General features: G+C 44.9%; 1 protein-coding gene and 1 long non-coding RNA gene across 2 annotated transcripts; one reads left to right on the top strand and one right to left on the bottom strand.

The window, feature by feature from the left end:
* Nucleotides 1–237: 237 nt before the first annotated feature.
* Nucleotides 238–19024, top strand: LOC310659996 (dedicator of cytokinesis protein 8-like). Its single transcript, XM_083404325.1, has 7 exons — nucleotides 238–382; nucleotides 2371–2460; nucleotides 15516–15752; nucleotides 16104–16247; nucleotides 16731–16837; nucleotides 17158–17328; nucleotides 17719–19024. The coding sequence occupies exons 1-7, from the start codon at nucleotides 260–262 to the stop codon at nucleotides 17777–17779; spliced, it is 933 nt and encodes a 310-aa protein (XP_083260451.1). The 5' UTR covers nucleotides 238–259; the 3' UTR covers nucleotides 17780–19024.
* A 150-nt stretch (nucleotides 19025–19174) lies between these two features.
* Nucleotides 19175–23966, bottom strand: LOC310660188. Its single transcript, XR_014503286.1, has 3 exons — nucleotides 23583–23966; nucleotides 20180–20220; nucleotides 19175–19408 (listed from the first exon to the last, which is right to left on the bottom strand). It is a non-coding gene; the product is annotated as an uncharacterized lncRNA (long non-coding RNA).
* Between the last annotated feature and the right edge of the window lie 1357 nt (nucleotides 23967–25323).

The raw sequence follows: 25323 nt of genomic DNA on the forward strand, positions 1-25323 counted from the left end.
CATATAGTGTTTGTTGCTCTTGAGATGTAGAAAAGCTTTTTCAAGTTTGCTTAAATCTTTAATTTACAGACCATATCTCTTTCTCTTGGTTTCTTTTAATTATGCTTAGTTCTACTAAGATACAGCTGCTTTGTAGAATAACAAACACAAATGTATAAATTACCATAAAAATTAATTTCATCACTGCACAAAAATAGAAAGCTATGAAAAGAAATTGAAATTTAGTGACTTCATATTCATCAAACAGGGTCAGAAGAGAATGTTTGGCACTTACTTCCGTGTTGGCTTCTATGGAGCCATATTTGGAGATTTAGATGAACAGGAATTTGTTTACAAAGAGCCTGCCATTACCAAACTTCCTGAGATTTCTCATAGACTGGAGGTAAGTAGTTATACTTCTGTAAATGTTAGGACATCATGGCAAAAGGATAGCATTCAAAGAGGAATAACATCTATACCTAAAATGACAGGGAATGAAAGAGATAATGCAGATAAACACTCCACAATTCACTTCTCTAGTTAACCTTCAGAGCCTGGCAGTTTGCAAAAAAAAAAAAAAAAAGGCTTTCCAAATGGGAAGTAATCCAGCACTATAATTTCCAGTGCTATCTGGTGTCACAGCAGTGTGACAAATATACCTCTACAATATCCTGCACTTATTGTCATCCTGACCAGCAGTGGTCAAGGTGAATAAGATGTGTTGATGGTGGAGATGAGTGGGAAGCTTTTGACAGGAAGGCACTTGTGCATCCATTATTCCCCAAATGAGTGAGGCTGAAAGGGAAAAGCACATGTTTTCATCACATATTCATCCCCTGTAGTAGCCATACTTCTGTGCCTCATGGATGGATGTAGAGGAACAGATTATTTCAAAAAAATCCCCATGGAAACATAAAACCCTTTCAGATTCTGTTGGGAGTTTCAGGATTTGGATCATGGGGGTGGAATTCATAAATTCAGCCACAACTTTGTGTTGTGCCTTCTATGATCATGCAGTGTGTGTGATAATGATTGTTCACTTGTGGAGGTAAAAAGCCTCTATTGCAGTTCCTAGAGTGCAGTTAACTGCTCCTACTTGCTCTAACTAGCAGGGCTTTTGCAAATTCACCTTTGAATCTTTGTCCCAATCAATTGGAGGTGCAACTGCCCTTTCCTCTTCAATGTCCTGATCTTCTGAGGAACTCTGGCTCCATCTTCAACTTTCCTTAACATGTTTAAGCAACGTACTGACATACTTTTCTTCCCCATAAACCTAGATTAGGTTGTCAGTGCACAAAGGGAGCTTGCCACTGTGAACTCTTTAGAGCAAATCCATTGTTGAAATTGCTTAATCTTTTGCCTATGGTGTTGAGCTTGGTACCTTTGGAGTAGATTTAATCTAAATGGCCAAGTAGTACAGCCAGTGTGGCAACTCTGGTATTTTTAGCTTGGATGATGATAATATTTAGCATTTCTATCCCACTTTTTGAACATTCAAAGTAGTTCATATACACAATCACAGTAATTTGTACAACCAGGTGGCGTTGCCATTTCTAATTTACTGATTTACTGACTCAGGGTCATACTTTATGTATGACCAATGCATGGCAAGTAGCTGCCTTTATTCATTACAGTTGCGGAGTGAGAAAGAGCTTATGGGGGTGGGGAGGTTTATCTATTCCTACTGTGATTAGAATTAAAATCCCCTCTATGGAGCTAGAATGCTTGGGGGTGGGAAGTGGAATTCCAGCCATCAGGGGAGGCATCAAATATAAACCAAATTGTTAAGGGCAGCCTGCAGTGTTCTGACCATAGACTGATATGTGTTTTGAAGAATGTCTGTAGCAAGATTATGGCCTAGTTCACATGACACATGAAGCCAAACCTTCACGTAGCAGGATTTCACAAACATGCAGCCCCCCCATACAGCTGCTTTACTCCTCTTTGTTATTTATTTATTTTGCTTCTGCACCATGCTAAGCAAAGCCAGAGTTTGGCTTAGTGTGTCATGAGAACCAGGAGTTGCAGCTATGCTTTCTCCTCACTAACCACTAGCTGTAACAAGTGGTTGCACAGCAGCTAAAAGGATTGGGCAAGAGAAAAGAGGCAACGAGCTATTCTCACATTCGCTGTTTCACTAAGCCAATTTGTCTTAGTGGTTGCAGGAACACACTTGGTTTCACTTTCAGGTTTCACTCTTTTCCACATGACAGGACTGAAACCTGCAACATTTCTATGTGACCTTTTTCTTTGTGAAAACTAGTGTTTAGTTGTAAAGCTATCTTCAGTTAATAATCTCATCTTTTTTACAACTTGTAGACCCAACTAAGTACATTAAAAAGGACTGTAAACAAAAAAGCTCCTCAGCCATAATCTTGTTTTCCTTTTCAGGGCTTTTATGGTCAGTGTTTTGGGGAGGATCGCATTGTAGTGATTAAAGATTCTACTCCAGTAGACAAGAGCAAGCTAGATCCCAGTAAGGTATGGAAGGCATTTCTTCCTTTACTACCATTGAGCTTGGAATTCTGTATTGAGCATTCTTACATTTTACAACCATAAAACTGAAGTCTAAACCTGGAATTGATTATACACATTTGACAAAAATATGTAATCATAGCCATATATAGATTTGCTTTGGCTAGGTTTAAAGGAAGAGTTAAACAGGTACATCCCTTCTCTCATACTCTTTCACCATGATTGAATTCAGTAGGGATCTCTCTCTACAAGCATTTAATTGACAATTCCACAGCTTTGCTCTCACTGGGTAAGTCCAATTAGTGCTATATAGGTTTTTGCAGTGTCCATATGACACTGTCTTGATGACTCTCATGGTCCCTTCCAACTCTAAATTCTATGATCATAAAAATGCCAGCCAATTTTTTTAAAAAAATCTAACCTGAATCCAGTTAGACACCTTCAGTCGCTGCTGATGTGGAAACTCAGTAGTGCACTTGGGGAGAGTGGGGTTTGTCCCATGTGGTGAGGCTTCAGTGGATAGCCTCTGGTGCCACACCCCTGCTTCCTTTTGATCATCACTTGAGCACAACCTAGCCATTTTGTTTCCAGCAGTACAAGCATTCCTGTTTTTGCCATTTATGGCATGCTGAAGACATGCTTGAGTTTCAACAACCCGGTTAGGAGAAATGTTCTCCTGAGTTTTCCACAGAGGACATCTGGGGGATTACTGTACACAGTACATTGGGCTTTTTTATATATATAAAGAAATTTATCTCTGTATTAAACTATTAATTAATGTATTAATCTCTGTATTAAACTAAAAACCAAATAGAAATGGATATTGCCCTTGGCCCCACTCCAAAACAAGCCTCCCTTTAGCCCATTGTGATAAATAAGGCTGGTAACAAATAATATTAGTTATTACAGTGGTACCTCAGGTTAAGTACTTAATTCATTCCGGAGGTCCTTTCTTAACCTGAAACTGTTCTTAACCTGAAGCACCACTTTAGCTAATGGGGCCTCCCATTGCTGCCGCACCGCCGGAGCACGATTTCTGTTCTCATCCTGAAGCAAAGTTCTTAACCCGAGGTACTATTTCTGGGTTAACGGAGTCTGTAACCTGAAGTGTATGTAACCTGAAGCGTATGTAACCCGAGGTACCACTGTACAGGTTTTTTTTCAAAAATGCAGACTTGTTTTTAAAACTATGATAATTGGCTATATCGTGAAATTAATTTTAAAAAATCGGTCAGAAACTTTAAATGTTGACATGTAAGGAAATAAGACGTAGCAAGAAATAAGACGTAGAAAGGAAAATATTAAAAGAGTGTAATCAATTTTGTACAACACCAGTTATTGTCTGTGGGTGTTGTACAATATATTCAATTTTGCAACACTACATGATCCCCAATTTGTTTTCCAGAATATTATTGCATACAAAGACATGCCTGTCTTAAGGGGGGCGGGGAGAATGATATTTTTGTGCCATCTTGAATTAATAGATGCATGGAGACTTTTTAACATTTATGTTAAATATACTGAGGCGTAATTCACAATGAAGCAGTTTTATAGCAATAAGGACAACAATTAAACTAAAGTAAAAAATTACCATAACAGATTATGCTATTCTCACAGTTGATTATGTTACAAGTTCAATTCTCCTCAGTTTCCTTGCTGCAGCCTTGGTATCACCTGTAAGCTTTTCATTTTCAACGTCATACACTCGTTGGGAAAGAAGTATCTTCTGCCAGTTATTGTCTGGTGGGGGGGGGGCGTTGTACAATACCAAGCATTTGAGGAAATGGTATTGCACAAGAATCGTCATGGCTAGGCCAGCAGAATGAAGGTGAAGGTCCATTTGGTTGAAGAAATTTTACAAAAGCATCTCCCTTGTCTTGATTAATCTCTAATATCATTCCAAAGTATCACAAATGATCATACTTGCAAGTGTCAAAACATCCAGGATACAGATCATCAGCATTTACAGAAAGTTTGGGGAGGCTCCTCAGGTTGAAAGTGAGGGAGGGCTCTTTATCAATGCTCATTCTTGCTTCAATTTTGCCTGTAGAATTGAGTGGTTTAAAGTTGTGGAAATTGCGAGTTCCAGGGAGTGTGTGCACATCTCTGAAATGGATTTTGAAGGAAGAGTGGATTATGTCCATGTCTTCCCTTGCAATATAATGGAATTTGACCTTTTCATACCGTATTTTTCGCTCTATAGGACGCACTTTTTCCCCTCCAAAAATGAAGGGGAGATGCGTGTGCGTCCTATGGAGCAAATGCAGGCTCCTTGGCTTCGCAGTGACGCGTCGGTCCTGGAAGCCGGAGGAGGAACAGAAGGGTCTCCTTCTGTTCCTTCTCCAGCTTCGCTGAAGGGCGCTGCGCCTTCTCCCTCTCTGGTCTGTTTCTCTGAAATAGATTGTATCCCTCCATTATTACATTCCAATCGTGGGACTTATCCCACCAGGTTTCACTGCTGCCTATTATGTCATATTTAGTTTGCTGTACCAAGAGCTCAAGCTCATCTTGTTTATTTCCCATGCTTTGCACATTAGTGTACATATATTGTGGGCTCCACTAGAACCAGCGAAAACACACCACTCAAAGCACAAAACTTTGAGAAACCTACTTTAACACTGGGATATTCCTTCTTGAAGCCTGCATACAGTTCTCAGAGGTTGCCCAGTATTAGCCGCTTCCTATGATTCTCCTGGGACGCGGGTGGCACTGTGGGTAAAAGCCTCAGCGCCTAGGGCTTGCCGATCGAAAGGTCGGCTGTTCGAATCCCTGCTGCGGGGTGCGCTCCCGTCGTTCGGTCCCAGCGCCTGCCAACCTAGCAGTTCGAAAGCAATCCCGGGTGCAAGTAGATAAATAGGGACCGCTTACTAGCGGGAAGGTAAACGGCGTTCCGTGTGCGGCTCTGGCTCGCCAGAGCAGCGATGTCACGCTGGCCACGTGACCCGGAAATGTCTTCGGACAGCGCTGGCCCCCGGCCTCTTGAGTGAGATGGGCGCACAACCCTAAGAGTCTGTCAAGACTGGCCCGTACAGGCAGGGGTACCTTTACCTTTACCTTTTATGATACTCCTATGATACCACATCTTTCATTCCTGGCATTATTCTGGACTGCTCGTCACTGTGATAAAAGTTTAGAACCTTGCTTACAGTTTCAGCTGGAAGCTTTTTTCCACCTCTGGGATCTGGTTCAGCTGAAATTCCTCTTTAAAATGTTTCTGTGCCTGGCGAACTGAATAATCAGATACACTAAATGTTTATTGAATTTTTCTTCATGGCCATGAATGGAATGGTCAGCATCTGGATTTGCTTCTTCTGCATTTTATGGAATATTTCATCACCTCTACAAGTTTGTCCATGTCACTCACTTTATCTGTAATCACCATCTCTGCTTCAGTCTCTCTAGTTGGGATTTCAACCTGTAGCACTTTTTTCATTTTATCATGAATATTTTCCTCAAACTTTTCTATCTTCCTCTTTCCATAAGATGTCTTGCAGTGTTCAGGTAAAGCATGTAATTTTAAAGGGATGTGTTCAGCTTTTCTGTTGCTTCTCTTCTCTCCAAACAGGTCTTTTCTTCTAAACTTATATCTTCAGGTTGAACGCAACTATCTTCAACATCACTTTGATTTACATCGCTGCTATAAATAATTTGTCTACATCTTCTGCACAATTTATGGCCTGGCTTTACTTTAATTCCTGTCTCTAGCAAATCTTTAGACTTCTGTAACGTTACAGAGCGTAGATATTTTTTGACTGGTCCTTTGTGCTTTTTAAAAGGATCCCTGTAGGGTTTTTTTTTGGCGAGATTCAAATTTCTTCAAATATACACTTTGGTAATGTAAGCAAATAGTTTCTAAGTCTTCAGCTTTAGCTTCAGTTTTAAATGTTCTCTGTCCTCTTCGCTTAAACAATCAACATTCTCAATCCCCTTTCTGTGACTGAAAGTTAACTTACGGCATTCACTAGCAGTTAACTCTCCCACACTACATATTGAATTTTCCATCTTATTCCAGTTGAAGAACTAGCACCCAAAAAACCAAAGATTGGATAAATTATAAGAGTACACCACACTGATACCAGAAGTAGATTGACTGCAAGGTGGAAGAAGGCCTTGCCTGGTGGAGTCTCTCCCCCCACAGTTCTTCCTTAAAAGTGCTCCCTGGGGGGGGGGGGGGCAAGGCAGGGGGAAGTCTCTCCCCTCACCTCATATAGCATAAACAAAAGACTTCTCTGAACTGCAATCTGAGAAAACATTTAAAAATGTCTCATATTTTTAATATTTCTGAAATGAATATTTTTAAAAAACATAATTTAAGCCTAATTTGATGTACTCAAATTAGAATGCATAATTTTACATTCTTTTAATCATTTTCTTGCTAGGTCTTATTTCTTTACATGTCAACATTTAAAGTTTCTGACCGATATTTTTTTTTAGATTGATTTCACGATATAGCCAATTTTTATAGTTTTAAATACCCCCAAACTGAAAAACAAGTCTGCACTTTTGAACTCCCCCCCCCCCCCCGCCCCCGGTAATAACTAATATTTTAACTAATATTTTAAATTTTAAGATGAACAACTTTGTTTCATTATTTTTTTCTGTTACAGCTATGGATTGTAGGAAAGTTGTACCCAGTAGCCATTCCGCCCCCCCCCCCCAATGTCCAAAAAATGTAAAATTTTGTTACAAGACATAAGAGACCCATAAATTTTATTCTTTGTGGAGAAAGAGCAAGATGATTTTCACCATCAAAAACATCATGCACTAACGCTGAAAATTTATGTTTTCTAAACCTAGTTTTTCCACCAAAAAAAACCTACATTTATACATTTTAAAGGTATTTATAAAGTGCTGGTGTATTTTTTTCCTGAAATCCTCATCATGTTATTTAGCTCTGTGTAAAATTTCAAAGAGATCTGATCATTGGTTATGGAGAAAAAGGGGAAAAAAATGCACACAAGGCCGAGGATCTCAAGAGGGACAGAAACACAGATTTCATGAAATTTGCTATAAAATTAAAACCGTTTGCGATAGAGGTAAGAAAAATTAAGGGGCTTTCTTTCAACCATAAGGGAAGGGTGTTGTCAGGGGTTCAGGAGCAGAGGCACAGGATAGGGAGGAAATGGAGAGCGAGGGGGAGGAGTCCGAAGGAAATGTCAGCGATGACAGCGGTCCGAGGTCTCTGAGTCTTTCAAGTGAATCGGATGATTCACAGAAAGGGGCTCCCATGGTCAGGGCAAGGGGGGTGCCCAGGGGGACACCCCAGGAAGAAGGGGCCAGAGGGGACTCAGAGAGCAGCAGTTGGAAATCCGGACCAGCGTCCACACCAGAGTGCAGTAGGGGGGAGGAGTCCCAGGCATCGGGATCAGGCGGCGCGCTGCCAGCGGGAGAACATGAGGGAAGATTGACCACGCCTCCGTCGGGGAGCGAGGAAACGGTCAAGAGGAAGGTTGAAGGCTGCGCGCGCGCGCCAAGTTCAAATGTACAGGAGGGCGGCACAGTTGGCAGCCCGGATAGGGAGCCAGGTCCTAAAGCCCGCCGAAGAGAGCGGGAGGAGTCAGGGGGGTCAACGTCTGCGTCGGAAGAGTCCAGGAAGGAAGGGACCCCGGGGGGCAGCAGGACCCAGAGGAGGAAGGAGAGACGGAAGAGGTGGAGTAAGGTTAGAGTCTTAAACTGGTGTACAGGGGGTGGAGATTCAGATGGAGCTTCGCCGGTCTAGACCCTAGACGTAGAGGTGGGGCGCTGCGGCTTGGAAATGGAAACTGTACTTCAATAAAGACTTTGGTACATTACTACCGGCTAGCGTTGGTCCTCTGTGAGCTGGGACCAGGAGCCAGCTCTGACAGTAAGCTCCATCTCACACCAAAAAGTTTTGGCACCAAGAACCTCGCAACGTGAGTCGACGCAGCGAGGGCAGAGGAGTGGTGCTTCGCGAGCTCACACAAATCAGGCAAGATGACTACAGAACAGCAACTAACAGAACTGCGAAATGCAGTGACTCAACTCAACGCGGAGGTACTGGCCTCCAAGAAAAGGGAAGAGGAAATGGATGCCGCCTGCAGAGATCTCCGAGCCAGGTTGGAAGTGCTTTCTACACTGGGGCAACCGGGACCCAAATCCGAGGGCATTGGACTGGGGAGAAGGGGAGGCAGCCTGGTATCTCATTTCGACGGGAGTTTACAGCAGTACCCTAACTTCCGAGCAGACCTGCTGTTTGCGCTGGATCTGCTAGAAAAAGACTTTAGAGATGAGCGAGAGAAAGTGGGGTTTATCTTGTCCCATTTGCATGGGGAGGCCAAAACGTGGCTGAGGAATTTATGGAGAGATAATGATCCGGCGCTCCAAAATGCGAATGCCTTCATTAAAGCGATGGATTCGTGTTTTTTATCAAAGATAGACATCGATATTGCCAGAAGAGACATACACGGGCTTAAACAAGGCAGAGCCAGTGTGAGGCAGTACCATGCCCGCTTTTTTGGATTAGTCCATGTGCTGGGATGGGAGAAAGATTCTGCTCCAGTGAGAGACCTTTTTTGGGAAGGCTTGAATGCGGATGTGAAAGCTGAGATTGCAAGGGGGGAGAGACCAAAGAGCACTCAGCAAGTGGTCCAGAGGGCGCTGGAGATTGGGGTGCGTCTGGAAGAACGTCCTTGGAACAGAGAAGAAGGACGTTGGGGACGGGCGCCAGCCAGAGCACCTCCCCTCTCTCCCAAAGATGCAGCGCGTGCGCAATCCACACCCTCGCAGGGAGGGGGAGAAGAACCGATGGAGATTGGAGGTGCCAGGGCTCAGTCAGCTACCAGAGCCCTAACACCGGGAGCAGTCAAAGCAAAGCCTCCTAGAGGGAACAGGAAGTGCTACATCTGCGACAGTGCTCAGCACATGGCGAAAGAGTGTCCCCAGAGGCTCCATAAGCACACTGCAGCCTCTGTAACAGTCACAGACGCAACTCAGCAGAGAGCACCACAGCAGGGAAACGACGGAGTCTGGCTGGAGGAAGAGGCACTGGGGTCCAGCCAGACAAGTCAATGAAGCAATCCCCAGCAATTTTGCAGCCCACAGACCCCCTCCCACCCAAACCAGTGGTGCAGCTTACAGCGTCACTCCAACTGCCCAATGGACTCACTATGGAAGTGCCAATCACCATTGACTCTGGTAGTAACGCAGACTTTATAGGACTGGATTTTATTCAACAGCACAACATAGCACTGCTGCCAGCCACGCTGCCTCTGCAGGTTGTCACGGTGGATGGCAGGGAATTGCTGGGGGGGCAAGTGGTGCAGCAAACGCCTCCCATGGTGATGCAAATTGGGAATCACCGAGAAGTCATCAGCTTCAATGTCACCCGCTTGTCGGACACGCCTGTAGTATTGGGCATGAGTTGGCTGCACAGGCACAGCCCAGCTTTGGCGTGGTACCAGCGCCAACTGACCTTCGGTTCCTCTTACTGTGCGGAACATTGCATCCTGCCTAGCCCGGAAGGGGAAGAGGATGACCAGCAGCTACAATTAGGCACGCTGCAAGCAGTGCCACTCAAGTATGCAGCGTTTTTGGAGGTTTTCTGCGAGAAAGAAGCGGACAAGCTGCCTCCCCACAGGCCCTATGACTGCAAGATTGACCTCCTGCCAGGGGCGACGCTGCCAACCGGGAAGCTGTATTCCATGTCTGAAGACGAGCTGCATGAACTGAGGGAGTTCATAGACCTCAACTTGAAACGCGGTTTCATCCGGGAGTCGAAGGCAGTGGGGGGCAGTCCTGTATTCTTTGTGAAGAAGAAGGACACGCCCCAAAAGAGGCTTGTAGTGGACTTCAGGATCTTAAATTCCAAGACCAAGCCCACGGCCTTTCCTATGCCCAAAATAGACGACCTGCTCGCAACGGTGAGGAAAGGACGCGTTTTCACGAAGTTGGACCTGCGAGGGGCGTACAACCTGATTCGCATACGGGAGGGCGACGAATGGAAGACTGCCATGTTCACGCCGCTGGGCACCTATGAATACAGAGTCATGCCTTTTGGATTACAAAATGGCTCTCACTGTTTTCAAGCCTTCATGCATCACGTACTGGCGGGACTCCTCTACAAGAAATGCGTCTGCTTCCTGGACGACATCCTGATATTCTCGGAATCAGAGGAGACCCACGAGGGAGACGTCAAGGAAGTTCTGCAGAGACTGCAGGAGCATAGGCTGTACGCCAAGCTGGAAAAGTGCCAGTTCGACAGGAAGGAGGTAGATTTCCTGGGATACAAGTTGTCGGACAAGGGGCTCGCCATGGACAGCGCCAAGGTTCGTGCAGTGTTGGACTGGAAGAGCCCGCGCAATCGGAAGGAGGTCCAGCGGTTTGTGGGTTTCGCCAACTTTTACCGCAAGTTCATCAAGGGGTTCGCGATGCAGACAGCGGCCATTACCGACACGCTCAGCTCCAAGAAGAAGAAATTCATCTGGACGGAGCAAGCGGAGCAGTCCTTTCAGAACCTCAAGCGTCTCTTCTCGTCCGAAGAGCAGCTACTGCACGTGAATCCCAGCAGACCGATGAGAGTTGAAACGGACGCCTCAGACAGAGCCGTGGGAGCAGTACTGTTGCAGCAGGACCCACATGGGGACTGGAGACCGTGCGCATTCTACTCTCGAAAGCTCAGCAAGTCAGAGCAGAACTACACCATCTGGGACAGGGAGTTGCTGGCCATTCATGCAGCATTCAAGGCGTGGCGGCACTTCCTCATCGGAGCCAAACACACAGTGCAGGTTCGCACGGACCATAAGAACCTGGAGTACTGGCGCACGGCAAGGTTCCTGAACCAGCGGCACATACGATGGGCGGAGTTCTTTGCAGATTTCGACTTCAGGATAGAGTACATCCCAGGCGACAACAACATCATGGCAGATGCACTGTCCAGAAAGCCGCAATACCTCGAAGAGGCGGCACCAGCAGCGGCCAAGCACATTTTCGCACCGGAAGCGTGGGCGTGCGCTTCAGCAACCGTGGACCTGGAAGCTGTCCGTCGAGCGCTTCAGGAAGACCCCTTTGCACAAGCCAAGATGGAGGAGGTGCACAAGGGCACGGCGAAGGACGACGAGTTCCAGATACGCGACGGAATGCTCATCCGCAGAGGGGCCCTCTACGTACCGGGAGACGACCTCCGCGCGAAAGTACTGCAGCAGTTGCACGACGCACCCACCGCCAGGCACTTTGGCAAAGAGAAGACGGCAGAATTAGTAGCCAGAGATTTTTGGTGGCCAAAGATGCGGGTGGAAGTCGCGGAGTACGTCTCGAGGTGCGACACCTGCCAAAGGGCCAAGTCAGTGCACAAACCGCCGGCCGGCCTGCTCGAACCGCTGCAGACACCGAGCGCACCGTGGGAGAGGGTGGCCCTGGACTTTGTCACGGATTTACCCAGCTCGAGGGGCAAGACGGCAGTGCTAGTGGTGGTGGACATGTTCACCAAAATGGCCCACTTCATTCCGTGCGCGAAGGTGGCCACGGCGGAACAGACCGCCAAACTGTTCATAGACCACGTCTTCAGGGTTCACGGTCTGCCACGGTCTATCTTGTCCGACCGGGGGCGACAGTTCATCTTGAACTTCTGGCAGAAGCTGATGGGTTTCCTGAACGTCAAGATCAACCTAGCGTCGGCGAGACACCCGCAGACCAACGGACAAGCGGAGCGAGTCAACGCCATCATGCAGCAGTACCTGAGATGCTACGCAAATCAGCAGCCGGCAACATGGGTGGACTACCTGCCGCTCGCTGAGTTCGCCTACAACAACGCGAAGCACGTGTCCACGGGGGTGACACCGTTCTTCGCCAACAACGGGAGGCATCCCAGAACCTTCCCGGGATTAGAGAGACTGGGGGAGGGGGAGCCACAGGCAGCGGAAGTCTTAGCGTCAGAATTGCAGGAAGTTCACGAACAGCTTCGGAGGCAGTTAGAACTAGCAAAGCACGCATACAAACTGCAGGCTGACAAACACAGAAGGGTTGGGGAAGACATACAGGTGGGAGACTGGGTTTGGTTAGCAGCCCATGCAGTGCCGACCAGATCGTTAGCGAAGAAGAAACTCGGACATAAGCAGCTAGGACCTTACCAAGTCGAGGCACAGGTCAATCCAGTGGCCTTCCGGTTGACACTTCCGGAGGGATCCAGAATGCACCCAGTGTTCCATAGATCAGTGCTCACGCCCTACAAAGCACCTCACAGATTTCAGGTGCCGGGCACGGCAGCAGACCCGTGCAGGGAGACGCCCACAAGGAGGGGGTCGCCAAGAGGGGAACCCATCAACCAGGTCACGGAGATTTTAGACTCGAAATGGGGGGAAGAGGGAGTAGAATATTTTCTCGCCAGCGAAGGTACCCCGGCCAGCGCCAACCGTTGGGTGCCGGACTATGCCTTGGACGAGCCTCTTCTCAAGGAAGAGTTTCATGCCTTGTTCCCGCACAGGCCCATGCCAGCAGCGTATTTCGACGACTGGCTTTTCACACCCACGCTTTCAACCAGCACGTTCCAGGGGTTCACCTCGGACGAAGAACCGGCACTAGACACACGTTCCCCGGAGGGATCGCCCTCGGGGTCTGCCTCAGACCGTTCTTATTGGTGGGACGATCGACCAGAGGAGCGGTGGAGCAGGAAGTGGCTGGGGGGTCCTTGGCAGGCAACGGCCCCAGAGGTGACCGGGGGAGAGATGGACATGGACGTACTGGGGGAGGACCTTGGGTTCGAGCACGGCGGCACAGAGATGGAAGCAGAGGAAATCGAGGTCGACGAGAGCACGGAGGACGAGCCGGACTTATCCGGTTGGATGCACGCCAAGGGGGACGAACTGTATCCGCCATTCACCCCCACAACGACGGAGCACCCAGCACCCACACCTGAAGGAGGGGAGGGGGGAAGGGGGGGCTTCGAGGGGGGGATGGATGTCAGGGGTTCAGGAGCAGAGGCACAGGATAGGGAGGAAATGGAGAGCGAGGGGGAGTCCGAAGGAAATGTCAGCGATGACAGCGGTCCGAGGTCTCTGAGTCTTTCAAGTGAATCGGATGATTCACAGAAAGGGGCTCCCATGGTCAGGGCAAGGGGGGTGCCCAGGGGGACACCCCAGGAAGAAGGGGCCAGAGGGGACTCAGAGAGCAGCAGTTGGAAATCCGGACCAGCGTCCACACCAGAGTGCAGTGGGGGGAGGAGTCCCAGGCATCGGGATCAGGCGGCGCGCTGCCAGCGGGAGAACATGAGGGAAGATTGACCACGCCTCCGTCGGGGAGCGAGGAAACGGTCAAGAGGAAGGTTGAAGGCTGCGCGCGCGCGCCAAGTTCAAATGTACAGGAGGGCGGCACAGTTGGCAGCCCGGATAGGGAGCCAGGTCCTAAAGCCCGCCGAAGAGAGCGGGAGGAGTCAGGGGGGTCAACGTCTGCGTCGGAAGAGTCCAGGAAGGAAGGGACCCCGGGGGGCAGCAGGACCCAGAGGAGGAAGGAGAGACGGAAGAGGTGGAGTAAGGTTAGAGTCTTAAACTGGTGTACAGGGGGTGGAGATTCAGATGGAGCTTCGCCGGTCTAGACCCTAGACGTAGAGGTGGGGCGCTGCGGCTTGGAAATGGAAACTGTACTTCAATAAAGACTTTGGTACATTACTACCGGCTAGCGTTGGTCCTCTGTGAGCTGGGACCAGGAGCCAGCTCTGACAGGTGTACACCTAGTTTCATCAAAATCTGAGACGGTGGGTGGCGAAACCCTTGTTTTTTGGGTTGATTTGATGTGAGGGTTTGCCAAATGTGCTTTAGCACGTTTCTCCCTTTCGTCCTGAGTTCAATCATTTTCAAAGCCCAAAGGTGTTTGGTAAAGGCTGCTCTCCAGTTGAAGCACTCACAGGACAGTGTTTCCCAGTTTTTGGTGTTTATACTACATTTTTTTAGATTTCCCTTGAGACCTTTAAACTTCTTTTGTTGACCACCAGCATTACGCTTTCCATTTTTAAGTTTGGAATAGGGTCATCATGCTTTGGAAGACGATCATCAGGCATCCGCACAACATGACCAGTTCAACCAAGTTTGCCCAGGCCTTTGTGGAGGGATGAAATGCATGGTGCTATTTCCCACCACCACTACCTCTGCAGCCTGTTAATTAATAACAATTTGCAATTGTTATTAATGTTATGGTGTTGATTTGTTTTGTTTTAAATATTTATTGCTAATTGTGGTTTTAATGTTGTTTGCTCCCTTGGGGCTCTTGAGTGACAGATGAACTAAAAATACCTACAGTCCGTCAATATATATGTCCAGTTCTTTAGAACCTAGATGCACATTACACACAGTTCATATGGCAAACTTCTCTGCATAGGTGTAGCCAGAGGGTGCAGCTCCCTCCCCGATTAAGTAAATAAATAAAAACACTTAATTAAATGACCAGATAGCTAGGTTCTGCCCCCTGCTAACAAAATACCCTGCAAATAAATAAATAAATAAATCCTGGCTACACCCGTTCTTCTCTGCTTGTATATAATAAAGAAGACCTGGCTCCTTCTATACACTGTCCCAGCTGACAGAGGCTATTGTCCAGTCATTCCTGGGAAAACCTTTTATCTTCTGTTGTTTGCCTCAAACTCTTTATCTTCCCTTAACCCCACAATATTTTTATAATGAGGGGGAGAAGAAACCAGGTTGCAATATAGGGTGCTGTCCTCAGATAGGTCGGTATTCCTCTCACCTCCTCCAATAAGCAGAGCTTGTGCAAATCAGCTTTAGAGCATTTAGCCCCGGCAGTTGGAGAAGCTGTCCGGTTTGGCTTTGGAAAGACAAGCTCCCGCTGGAAACAAGTTGCCTTGCTTGCTCTCAGTTTGGTGCACAAGTGATTACGATGCCATAGGGAAAATCAAGGGGCAAGCCAGCACTTCAAGCTTCTTTGCTTATAGGGACTGTTTGTAGAAGGATACCTTCATTCTTCCATCTAAACATCTTAGGTTTGTTGTGTGAGTAGCATAATATGTCTCTCAGTTGCAGGTTCAGCTTCATGCTTAAATAATTTTTATTGACATAAGCTTACATATAAAACATTTTTCCATTTCCCCGTCTTTCCAGGCCTACATACAAATTACCTTTGTGGAACCCTATTTTGATGACTATGAGATGAAAGACAGAGTGACCCATTTTGAGAAAAACTTCAACCTCCGACGATTTATGTATACCACGCCTTTCACTCGGGATGGACGGCCACGAGGAGAACTGAGTGAGCAGTATAAGAGGAAGACTATTTTGACCACAATGCATGCTTTCCCCTACATCAAAACTAGAATCAATGTCATTCAAAAGGAGGAGGTAATGTCTGCTTCCAAAGCAATAGAACTAAAATAAAATGTCCAGTAGTACTGAGACAAAATATTAAATCACAAAAAAACGAGCTACAGCATGCGGGACTGGACACTCTTAAAATTGTCATTTCTGCTTTCCCTACTCTTCTTTCATTTAAGCTGTCTGATGGGAGTGGTTCACTTAACTTCCTCCCATTTAACTCTTTTGCCAGTCTTTTATCAAGTGGCAGAGAGTGGAAAGACCATGCTATCTACTTTTGGCTTAAAAAACAACCACATAAAAACAGCTTGTCATCCTTGTGGCAACTGTTATTTGCAGTTTCTTTGTTGCAACATACCTGTCCCTCTGTAATTTCAGTTTGTTTTGATGCCAATTGAAGTAGCTATTGAAGACATGCAAAAGAAAACGCTTGAACTGGCTGTTGCCACCAGACAGGTGCCACCAGATCCCAAAATGCTGCAGATGGTGCTTCAAGGTTCTGTGGGGGCCACAGTAAATCAGGTATATTGTCAGAATATTGTTGATTCTTCTTCTTTTCTTCTCTCTGCTTAGCCATGTTAACGGCATAAACAAAACATTAAAATGGCACACACCTACACCTATTAATGGTGTAGATTAATCCTCCTATTAAAGGAGTCTGACATCTCCTTGTCACTAATCCCAGTGACTTCTTAGGCCCAAACATGAAAACTGCAGCCCAATCATCCTATAATACCTAGATTTCCCTCTCAAGGGTTAGAGAAAGCTGGGTGTCCAAAGGCATTTTCTTACCAATTCCTGATTTTGAATACTGTCCCACTGAAATCCTCTCCTACTCCCTCCTGTTGCAACTGAGTTGCCCTGAAAGTTGTGCCTTCCTGAAATCTGACTAGATTTTTTTGCCATTTATTGGGTTTTACATGATAGTAATTCTGGTTGATACCTGATCATCCGTTTCCTCATGAAATATGCTTTATGTAATACAATTTTATGTTCTTCCATAAGGGACCACTAGAAGTAGCTCAAGTGTTCCTGGCTGAAATTCCAGAGGATCCAAAACTTTATCGACATCACAACAAGCTGAGGTTATGCTTCAAAGAATTCATAATGAGGTGAGTAACGTGGCAAAGTAAAATCTGTTAAAATTGCAATTACACTAAATCTGTGTCGGCACATTCTTGTGCGTTAGGTGGCTTCACAGCAAAGATATAAACAAATTACACAATCCCCACTGTAGCATGGAATGCAGCCTCTGATGAAATTATTGTCCCATTGGACACTAAATTGATCCTGGTAACAAGACTAAAAAGTAACTCCAAATCTTCATGTTCAGTCCCAGCCAATAATGAAACTTTATTACAAGATGCACATGGTCCAATACTGTGCGGTTATATTAATCAGCAAAATGGTTTTCTTCATTTTTTGGGAACAGATGTGGTGAAGCAGTGGAGAAAAATAAATGTCTGATTACTGCTGACCAAAGGGAATATCAACAAGAACTGAAAAAGAACTACAACAAGTTGAAAGAGAACCTCAGACCAATGATTGAGAGGAAGATCCCAGAGCTGTATAAACCTATTGTGAAAGTTAACAGTATTTCAAGGTATAAGAAACTCCCTTTCCCCCACACGCCCAATAACCATAGCAAAATACAGCATAGGACGGGGGTAGCCAGTGTGGTTCACTCCAGATGATGAGTGAACCAGTTATCATGAGTCCAACAACATTTGGAGGGAACCACCTTGGCTAACCAAAATCTGAAGGCAACTCTGTATCAAAAAAAATTTAGTGTCCAATGTTTTACGATTTTTTATGTGCTGTAAGCGACCCACAGTGGCTGGGGAAACCCAGCCAGATGGGTGGGGTATATTATTATTATTATTATTATTATTATTATTATTATTATTATTATTACTACTACTACTACTACTACTTACTTACTTACTTACTTGTCCAGTGATTTCTATTCTCATTTTCTTCTTATTTATTTTAGGGGCTCTTTCCTTAATTCTAGTTTTAGGAAATATGAAAATCTGCCTCCACAGAACAGTTAAAAGCAGCTTCATGAAAAGGAGCTATCTACTTGCAGTGGATCAAATACAAGAAGATATGCAAATGCTGTTCCAAATTGTATAATTTCCCCACAATTTCTCATGAACACATTTTGGAAAGATTGCTTTCTGTACAAGACTCAACAAGGAAGAGTTATAACTCATCACATCTTCTAAGGGAGTGGGTATTGAAACTAGTTGCAGAAAAACAGATATTTTATTATAAATTGACATGGATATTTGCACGCACAGAGAAAAGAGTTTTGTGTTTTCTCCAATATTCTAAAGGCCAGTTCACAATATTGCATTGTCAACCGATGTTCCCTGTATGTATGTATGTATGTATGGGTATCTATGAAACTTCATCTGTGGATGTTTTATCATACCAAGCTCATGGAAATGTTCCTGAATGTAACCCAAAGCCCCTTCTGACCAATCATGGATTTGCATCAATGTTACATAAGCACATTCACCAAGCAGCAGATACGAACAGTTAATCAAAACAAGTCAACCCAAGTTCTAAGCACATTTCAATCACATTTATTGTAATAAGAAACTTACAGACATTTGTAAGTAGACAAATGTCTACATAAAATTATTGTTGTTTGAATCGGAATAATCTTACTGCTTGATGGAAAGCATTGTAATGTATCTGGTAAAAACTTTTCTCATGGAAGTGGATGTTGTTATGCTTTTAACAAGTAGGATCACATATTACTCTGCAATATTTAAATCTCAATGGATGGAGGCCACACAAATGCAAAATGGAGACCACTCAGGTGTGACCAATATTCAAATGCTACTATCCTTTTACTGTGGAAGTTATATTTCTTCCTATGGAATCCAGAGATGCATTCTAGTTAGAATGTTTTATTATTGTAATTATAACTATAATTGTTATTTAAAAGTAGCACTATATTTCTTCTAATACTTGAAATACAGTGTTTGTTCCTGATGACCTGACTTGTATTTTTGCTTCATGTTGGGTGGGACTCATTTCCTTCACGAGAGGCAAGGTAAAATGTTCACGTGAAATGTTCACGCTTTGGAGAGTATTGTGGGAACTTTTAGCACTTAGCAGTTCTTTTGTTCTTAAAGGCCTAAAATTAATCTATGAAATAAAAAAAATAAAAAAATACTGTATTAACAGAAAAAACCATTTTATTTCGAGTTCAAACATTACTTTGTTTTTCTCTCTCTTCCAAACACCATGCTTGAAAAAGTTAGAAATAAAGATTAATGTGCAAAGTGTTGTTTAAGTGATCCTGATTGTACATTATGGAGATTACTCAGTGTTAAATAGATTTATAATTGTTAGGAAGCTGATAGTACAACGTATATTTCTTTGCTTCTTTAGAGTTAGTTGTAAAAATGGATTATTTATTTTTGTGGTTGGAGGGAGGGCATTTAGGGTTCCAGATCAATTCTAACAGGGAACTGACACTGAACCATTTGTGTACCTTTTGCTTTAATTGCAAAGTACAGCATGTATACTTTTTGCTCTCCAAACGTTTTCCAAGTAGGAGTGGAGGATAAGCAGGGGTACACTCTTGAGAAAATCCGCACTCTAGAAACAGCCACACATGCTGCTCTTATTTCTTTATGCATTTGATTCCATTTATGCATCATTTCCTGTAAAATAAGTTGAGGTGAGTCCACAGTGAAAACATCAAGGATAACTTTTTATTTCATTTATGAATTGCTTCCCACAAGGCATCTTGAAATTATTTAAAAAGCAATAAAAGCATATGCAAAACAATTGTATGCATTGTATAAAAGCGGCTAAAACATTAAAAACATTAAAACAACAACACATACATAAAATCAATTCTAATCCATTACAGATACTAACTGGGATAAAAAATCTCAACCTAAAAGGCTTGTTGAAAGAGGAATGTCTTTAACAGGCCCCAAAAGACTGGCGAATGCCACTGGATTCTTCCTCTTCCCTGCTGGAAAGGGGAGTGGAAAATTTCATACCAGTGGCCTTAGTGACTCCAAACATCCAAATCACTGAATTTATTTATTTTTTAATTTTCCATTAAGAACCTCCAATTTATAACAAATCAAATCATAATCCAATTCAAAAATTAAAATTAAATTAAAAAACAACCAAATTACAATCCAAATTGTTAATTATTAAATTTCACATGGACTTCCTATATTCTGGACCTCTGAAGAACTCATCTCAGATAGTTATATTTCTGCCCTCTTGTTGTTTTCATATTTTCCACATTCCGATCTTAAACTCTCAAAGTCCTCAGTCCCTGGCTGATCGATTCTCAATCATGTTAAATCGATTCTCAATCATGTTAAACAATCATGTTAAACATATCCAGTTTAATTTATGTATGTGTATGTCCTGCCGCCCGCCCTCTCCATCCATGGCTGCACTAGGTTTACCTCAGGGTGCAGACAGCGAGGCTCTGGATTGGCTACAGGAACTTCCTACAGCCAATCCGGAGCCACGCCATTGTCGCCGCCCGCCCAGAAGCCGTCACAGAAGTCAGTCCCTGCATGGCAAGGCAGATTTACAAGCCTGGGGGGCACATCCAGCCCCCAGGCCTTAGTTTGCCAACCCCTACTCTGGACTAACTCAGAAAGCAGGCAGGTGGGGGCTGACAGAAATTATTGGGACAGTGCCCCATTAGCCCTGCTGGAGAAAATGACACATCCAATGATAGCTGCAGCTGCCAAGAAGGGGGTTGGCTAAGGGTGGAGAAGCAGAGGAAGCTGTTGAGGAAGAACTGTTTCTCAGTGATAGAGCATCTACTTTGCCTGCAGATGGTCCCAGGTTCAATCCCAGGTAGGGCTAAGAAAGACTGGCTGGATTTGTAACTGGCTGACTGACCGGACCCAAAGGGTGCTCATCAATGGTTCCTCTTCATCCTGGAGAAGAGTGACTAGTGGGGTGCCACAGGGTTCTGTCTTGGGCCCGGTCTTATTCAACATCTTTATCAATGACTTGGATGATGGACTCAAGGGCATCCTGATCAAATTTGCAGATGACACCAAACTGGGAGGGGTGGCTAACACCCCAGACGACAGGATCACACTTCAAAACGACCTTGACAGATTAGAGAACTGGGCCAAAACAAACAAGATGAATTTTAACAGGGAGAAATGTAAAGTATTGCACTTGGGCAAAAAAAATGAGAGGCACAAATACAAGATGGGTGACACCTGGCTTGAGAGCAGTACATGTGAAAAGGATCTAGGAGTCTTGGTTGACCACAAACTTGACACGAGCCAACAGTGTGACGCGGCAGCTAAAAAAGCCAATGCAATTCTGGGCTGCATCAATAGGAGTATAGCATCTAGATCAAGGGAAGTAATAGTGCCACTGTATTCTGCTCTGGTCAGACCTCACCTGGAGTACTGTGTCCAGTTCTGGGCACCACAGTTCAAGAAGGACACTGACAAACTGGAACGTGTCCAGAGGAGGGCAACCAAAATGGTCAAAGGCCTGGAAACGATGCCTTATGAGGAACGGCTAAGGGAGCTGGGCATGTTTAGCCTGGAGAAGAGGAGGTTAAGGGGTGATATGATAGCCATGTTCAAATATATAAAAGGATGTCACATAGAGGAGGGAGAAAGGTTGTTTTCTGCTGCTCCAGAGAAGCGGACACGGAGCAATGGATCCAAACTACAAGAAAGAAGATTCCACCTAAACATTAGGAAGAACTTCCTGACAGTAAGAGCCGTTCGACAGTGGAATTTACTGCCAAGGAGTGTGGTGGAGTCTCCTTCTTTGGAGGTCTTTAAGCAGAGGCTTGACAACCATATGTCAGGAGTGCTCTGATGGTGTTTCCTGCTTGGCAGGGGGTTGGACTCGATGGCCCTTGTGGTCATCCAACTCTATGATTCTATGATTCTATGACTTCTGTCTGAAACCTTAGAGAGCCACTGTCAGTCAGTGTGGATAAATAATGAGGAAGGTGTGCCAATGGTCTGACTTTGTGTAAGGATCCTATGCTCTTTTATTCTTACTCTTCCCCAATAGTGCTCAGTATCATCTACATTATAGAATCATAGAATCATAGAATTGGAAGAGACCACAATGGCCATCGAGTCCAACCCCCTGCCAAGCAGGAAACACCATCAGAGCACTCCTGACATATGTCAGGTTGTCAAGCCTCTGCTTAAAGACTTCCAAAGAAGGAGACTCCATCTACATTAACTGGCAGCATCTCTCCAGGGTTCCAGAAAGGAGACATTCCCAACTCTTGCTGGAAATGGAGCCCATGACCTTTTGCACACTCAGCCAGTGCTCTACCATTGGGCCTCAGCCCTCTGCCTTTAAGAGAAACAGAACTGTCTCCCAGCGACAGTTTCACATTGCTTGGCAAAAATTCTCAGAATGCTGCAAGGTCTTCCTTGCTGATCTCCAGAGTCGCACCTAACATCTGGCAGGGGCAGGTGGCAAAGGATGGCTAATGAGCCTGCATACAGCTTGAGTCCTAAGTGAGCCCAATCCTCATTTCTATCTAAAGCACATTTCCTGCAATGTGTCACCAAGCAGAGAGGTATGAAAGCTTTGCAATTCACATCTGTTGCAGCCAGAGAATGCTCTGAAACTCTGCTAATCAGGGTTGCAACTAGGGGCTGGCTCCTTTGCAGATATAGTGGATGTTATTATTAATATTGCTGTTGTTATTTCATTTATGGGAGAAGATGCAACACTGATCAGATGTTTGGAAGTTGTGGCTACATGTGGTTGTGGTTGAAGTTAAATCCTTTGAAGACAGAAGTCCCTTGCCTGGGTCGGGACGATATGGGATATGGGATTGGGGGGGCAACTCCCATCCCTTGTGGGGTGCAATTAGTGCCAGCGCCTTCCATCAAGAGTTTGGGTGTAATCTTCGATGCCTCCCTTTATATGGAGGCGCAGGTTGCAGCTATAACAAAGGCAGCATTTTTCCATCTCCGTCAAGCTAAGTCTCTCTCGCCTTGACCTCACCACTGTGACTCTGACTGTCATCTCCAGGCTTGATTATTGTAACTCACTCTACATGGGGCTGCCCTTGAAACTCCAGTGTGTGCAGAATGCCACGGTGAGACTCCTTACGGGGTTCTCGCCGCGGGAGCACATTCATCTGGTGCTATACCAGCTGCACTGGCTCCCAGTGGAGTACAGGATCAGGTTTAAACCTTTAAAGCCCTATATGGCCTAGGACAATTGTACCTATGCGACCGCCTCTTCTGCTAACGGTCTGTTAACAACAACACTTTGAAGATCCCGGGCCCCAGGGAAATTACACTGGCCTTGACTAGAGCCAGGGCCTTTTCAGCCATGGCCCCGGCCTGGTGGAAAGCTCTCCCACAAGAGACTAGGGCCCTGTGGGATTTGACATCTTTCCACAGGGCCTGCAAGATGGAGCTGTTCCGCCAGGCCTTTGGGCAGGATGCAGTTTAACTTAGGTACTTTCCTTTGTATAAAACACGCCTGAAAGAGGCCCCCAACCCGCTCACAGGTATGATCAGTGGAAACAGTTGGTCCTGGCAAGTATTAACTACTCTCAATTCCAACCTGATTCCACCTGCTCAGATTTTAACTTGTCTGAATTAATTATAAGGTGTATTTTAATTAATTGATGTCTATTTTTATGCATATTGTGTTGTTTTTATGATGTTAGCCGCTCTGAGCCCGGCCTCGGCTGGGGAGGGAGGGATACAAATAAAATTTATTATTATTACTACTACTATAATTACAATCTAGTATTATTACTACTGCTTATTGGATCTACAATGCAGCTCCTTGAGACGCAATCTCTCACTGCCTTTACTTCCTTTTAGATGGAAGGACAATCCTGCCCTGCCAGAAGGACTGATCTATGAGGGTATCTCGGACAAGCCTCTGGTGTACTCTGGGGCGAGTGCAGCACAAAGCACCACACTGCACACCTTTGACGAACTACTTGGAATCCAGCATTGTAGGGAAAGCAGTAAGTCTGTTGCTTTAATGAACTGGAGACATACATGCACTGCATGTGGTTTGTGTAGATGGTTTGTGGCAGGGCTGTCCCAAGACATTTTGGCAGCTGAAGTGAACCACAAAATGGTGCACCCCTGCCCCAGGGAAGAAGGAATGAGTGAATATCTAGATTGAGAACAAGAGGAGGGGGATCAAATCAGCCTTACCTGACAGTTGAAGTGGGACTCAAGCTCCATCATGGGGTGGGAAGGGGCCCACTCTGAATCATGCCTAGCAGGTGCAGAACCCAGAAGACAGCCACCGCCAGTTCCTTCCTAACTTAGACCCACCCACCCCGCAAAAAAAGCTAGCAAAATACCTATGCCCCCCACCACAAAGCAGTGTCTGCCCTCCCCCTCCAAAATAGATGCCCCCCAAGCAACCAGAAGAAGCCCTTGCTTTATTTTTCAGGGCTCTGAACAAGCTCCATGTGGTGCCAGCAAAAAGTGAATTAACATGTCACTATCCTTCAAAATTCACACTTCTCTAATTTTTGAGATGCAAAATTTTGAGATGCAACTCTCCAAACAAAAATGTGTTTCACAAAGTTGTGAAAATACACAAATGTGTATTCTGAAAACAAAGGTGTTTGTGAAAATAACTTACAGAAATGCATTATATTAGGGGAAATTCCTTGCAGAAATTACCTATATTAGGGGAAATGCTCATTTAAATGCTGACTATTTTAAAGTCAACAAATGAATGAAAACTGCACATTCCTTGCATGATAAATCCATCATCCTGAAAGATTGATAGATGAAACCAGAGGCCATTCTTCTCAATTCTTGGTTTTAAGTGAATTTAATTGCCCAGTAAAGGATTTCTCCCTGCTTTGTTTGACTAATCAAGTCTTCTCATGGAGAGGGCTTTTTGTTTCATATCTGATCTGAACAAGAGGCGGGGTGAATTAAAACATTACAGTCTAGATTCCACAACTATGTGCATGCACCATGTCATGTCATCAATGATAAAGTAGGGGGGGGGCTGACCTGCCCCTCAAATTTTATTCAAGTTGGCAACCCTGGCTACAGCCTTTCCTCCAATACACTTGTTCCCCCCGTTAGAGGTGGGTTTGAGACCCTAAAAATAAAATCTGAACAAAATTGATGAAGCAGCGAGAACAGGTGTCCCAAGTAGGCACACCCAGTTTTGGCAAAGCATAATCTTATAGTGGGGCTAATCTGAAAGCTGTTTTGCAAATGGAAAGCTATTCTTTTCCAGACATTTAAGAAAGGTATTTGATGAATTAATGGTTTAAAAGATAAACATACAGAGCTTTAAAAGCATTATTTTTAAAAAAAGTGAACAGCCCATCTTAAGTAAGGGGAAAGGATAAGGCCAGCAATTGAACCAAACTTTAATTTTCTGGTATTTTTAGCAGTCATTCAAATTACAAAACTAGGATTCTGCAACAACAGCACATGCCACAGCTTTGTAATCCATTGCTGGTTCTTAGAATATAGGAAGCATATCAGAACCATTAGTCCATCTAGATCAAAATTGCCAACACTTACTGGCAGAAGCTTTCCAGGCAAAAATCATTACCAGTCCTACCAAGAGATGCTGCGGATTG

Source organism: Podarcis tiliguerta, assembly GCF_965153285.1.
Source record: "Podarcis tiliguerta genome assembly, chromosome: 11".
Lineage (NCBI taxonomy): Eukaryota > Metazoa > Chordata > Lepidosauria > Squamata > Lacertidae > Podarcis > Podarcis tiliguerta.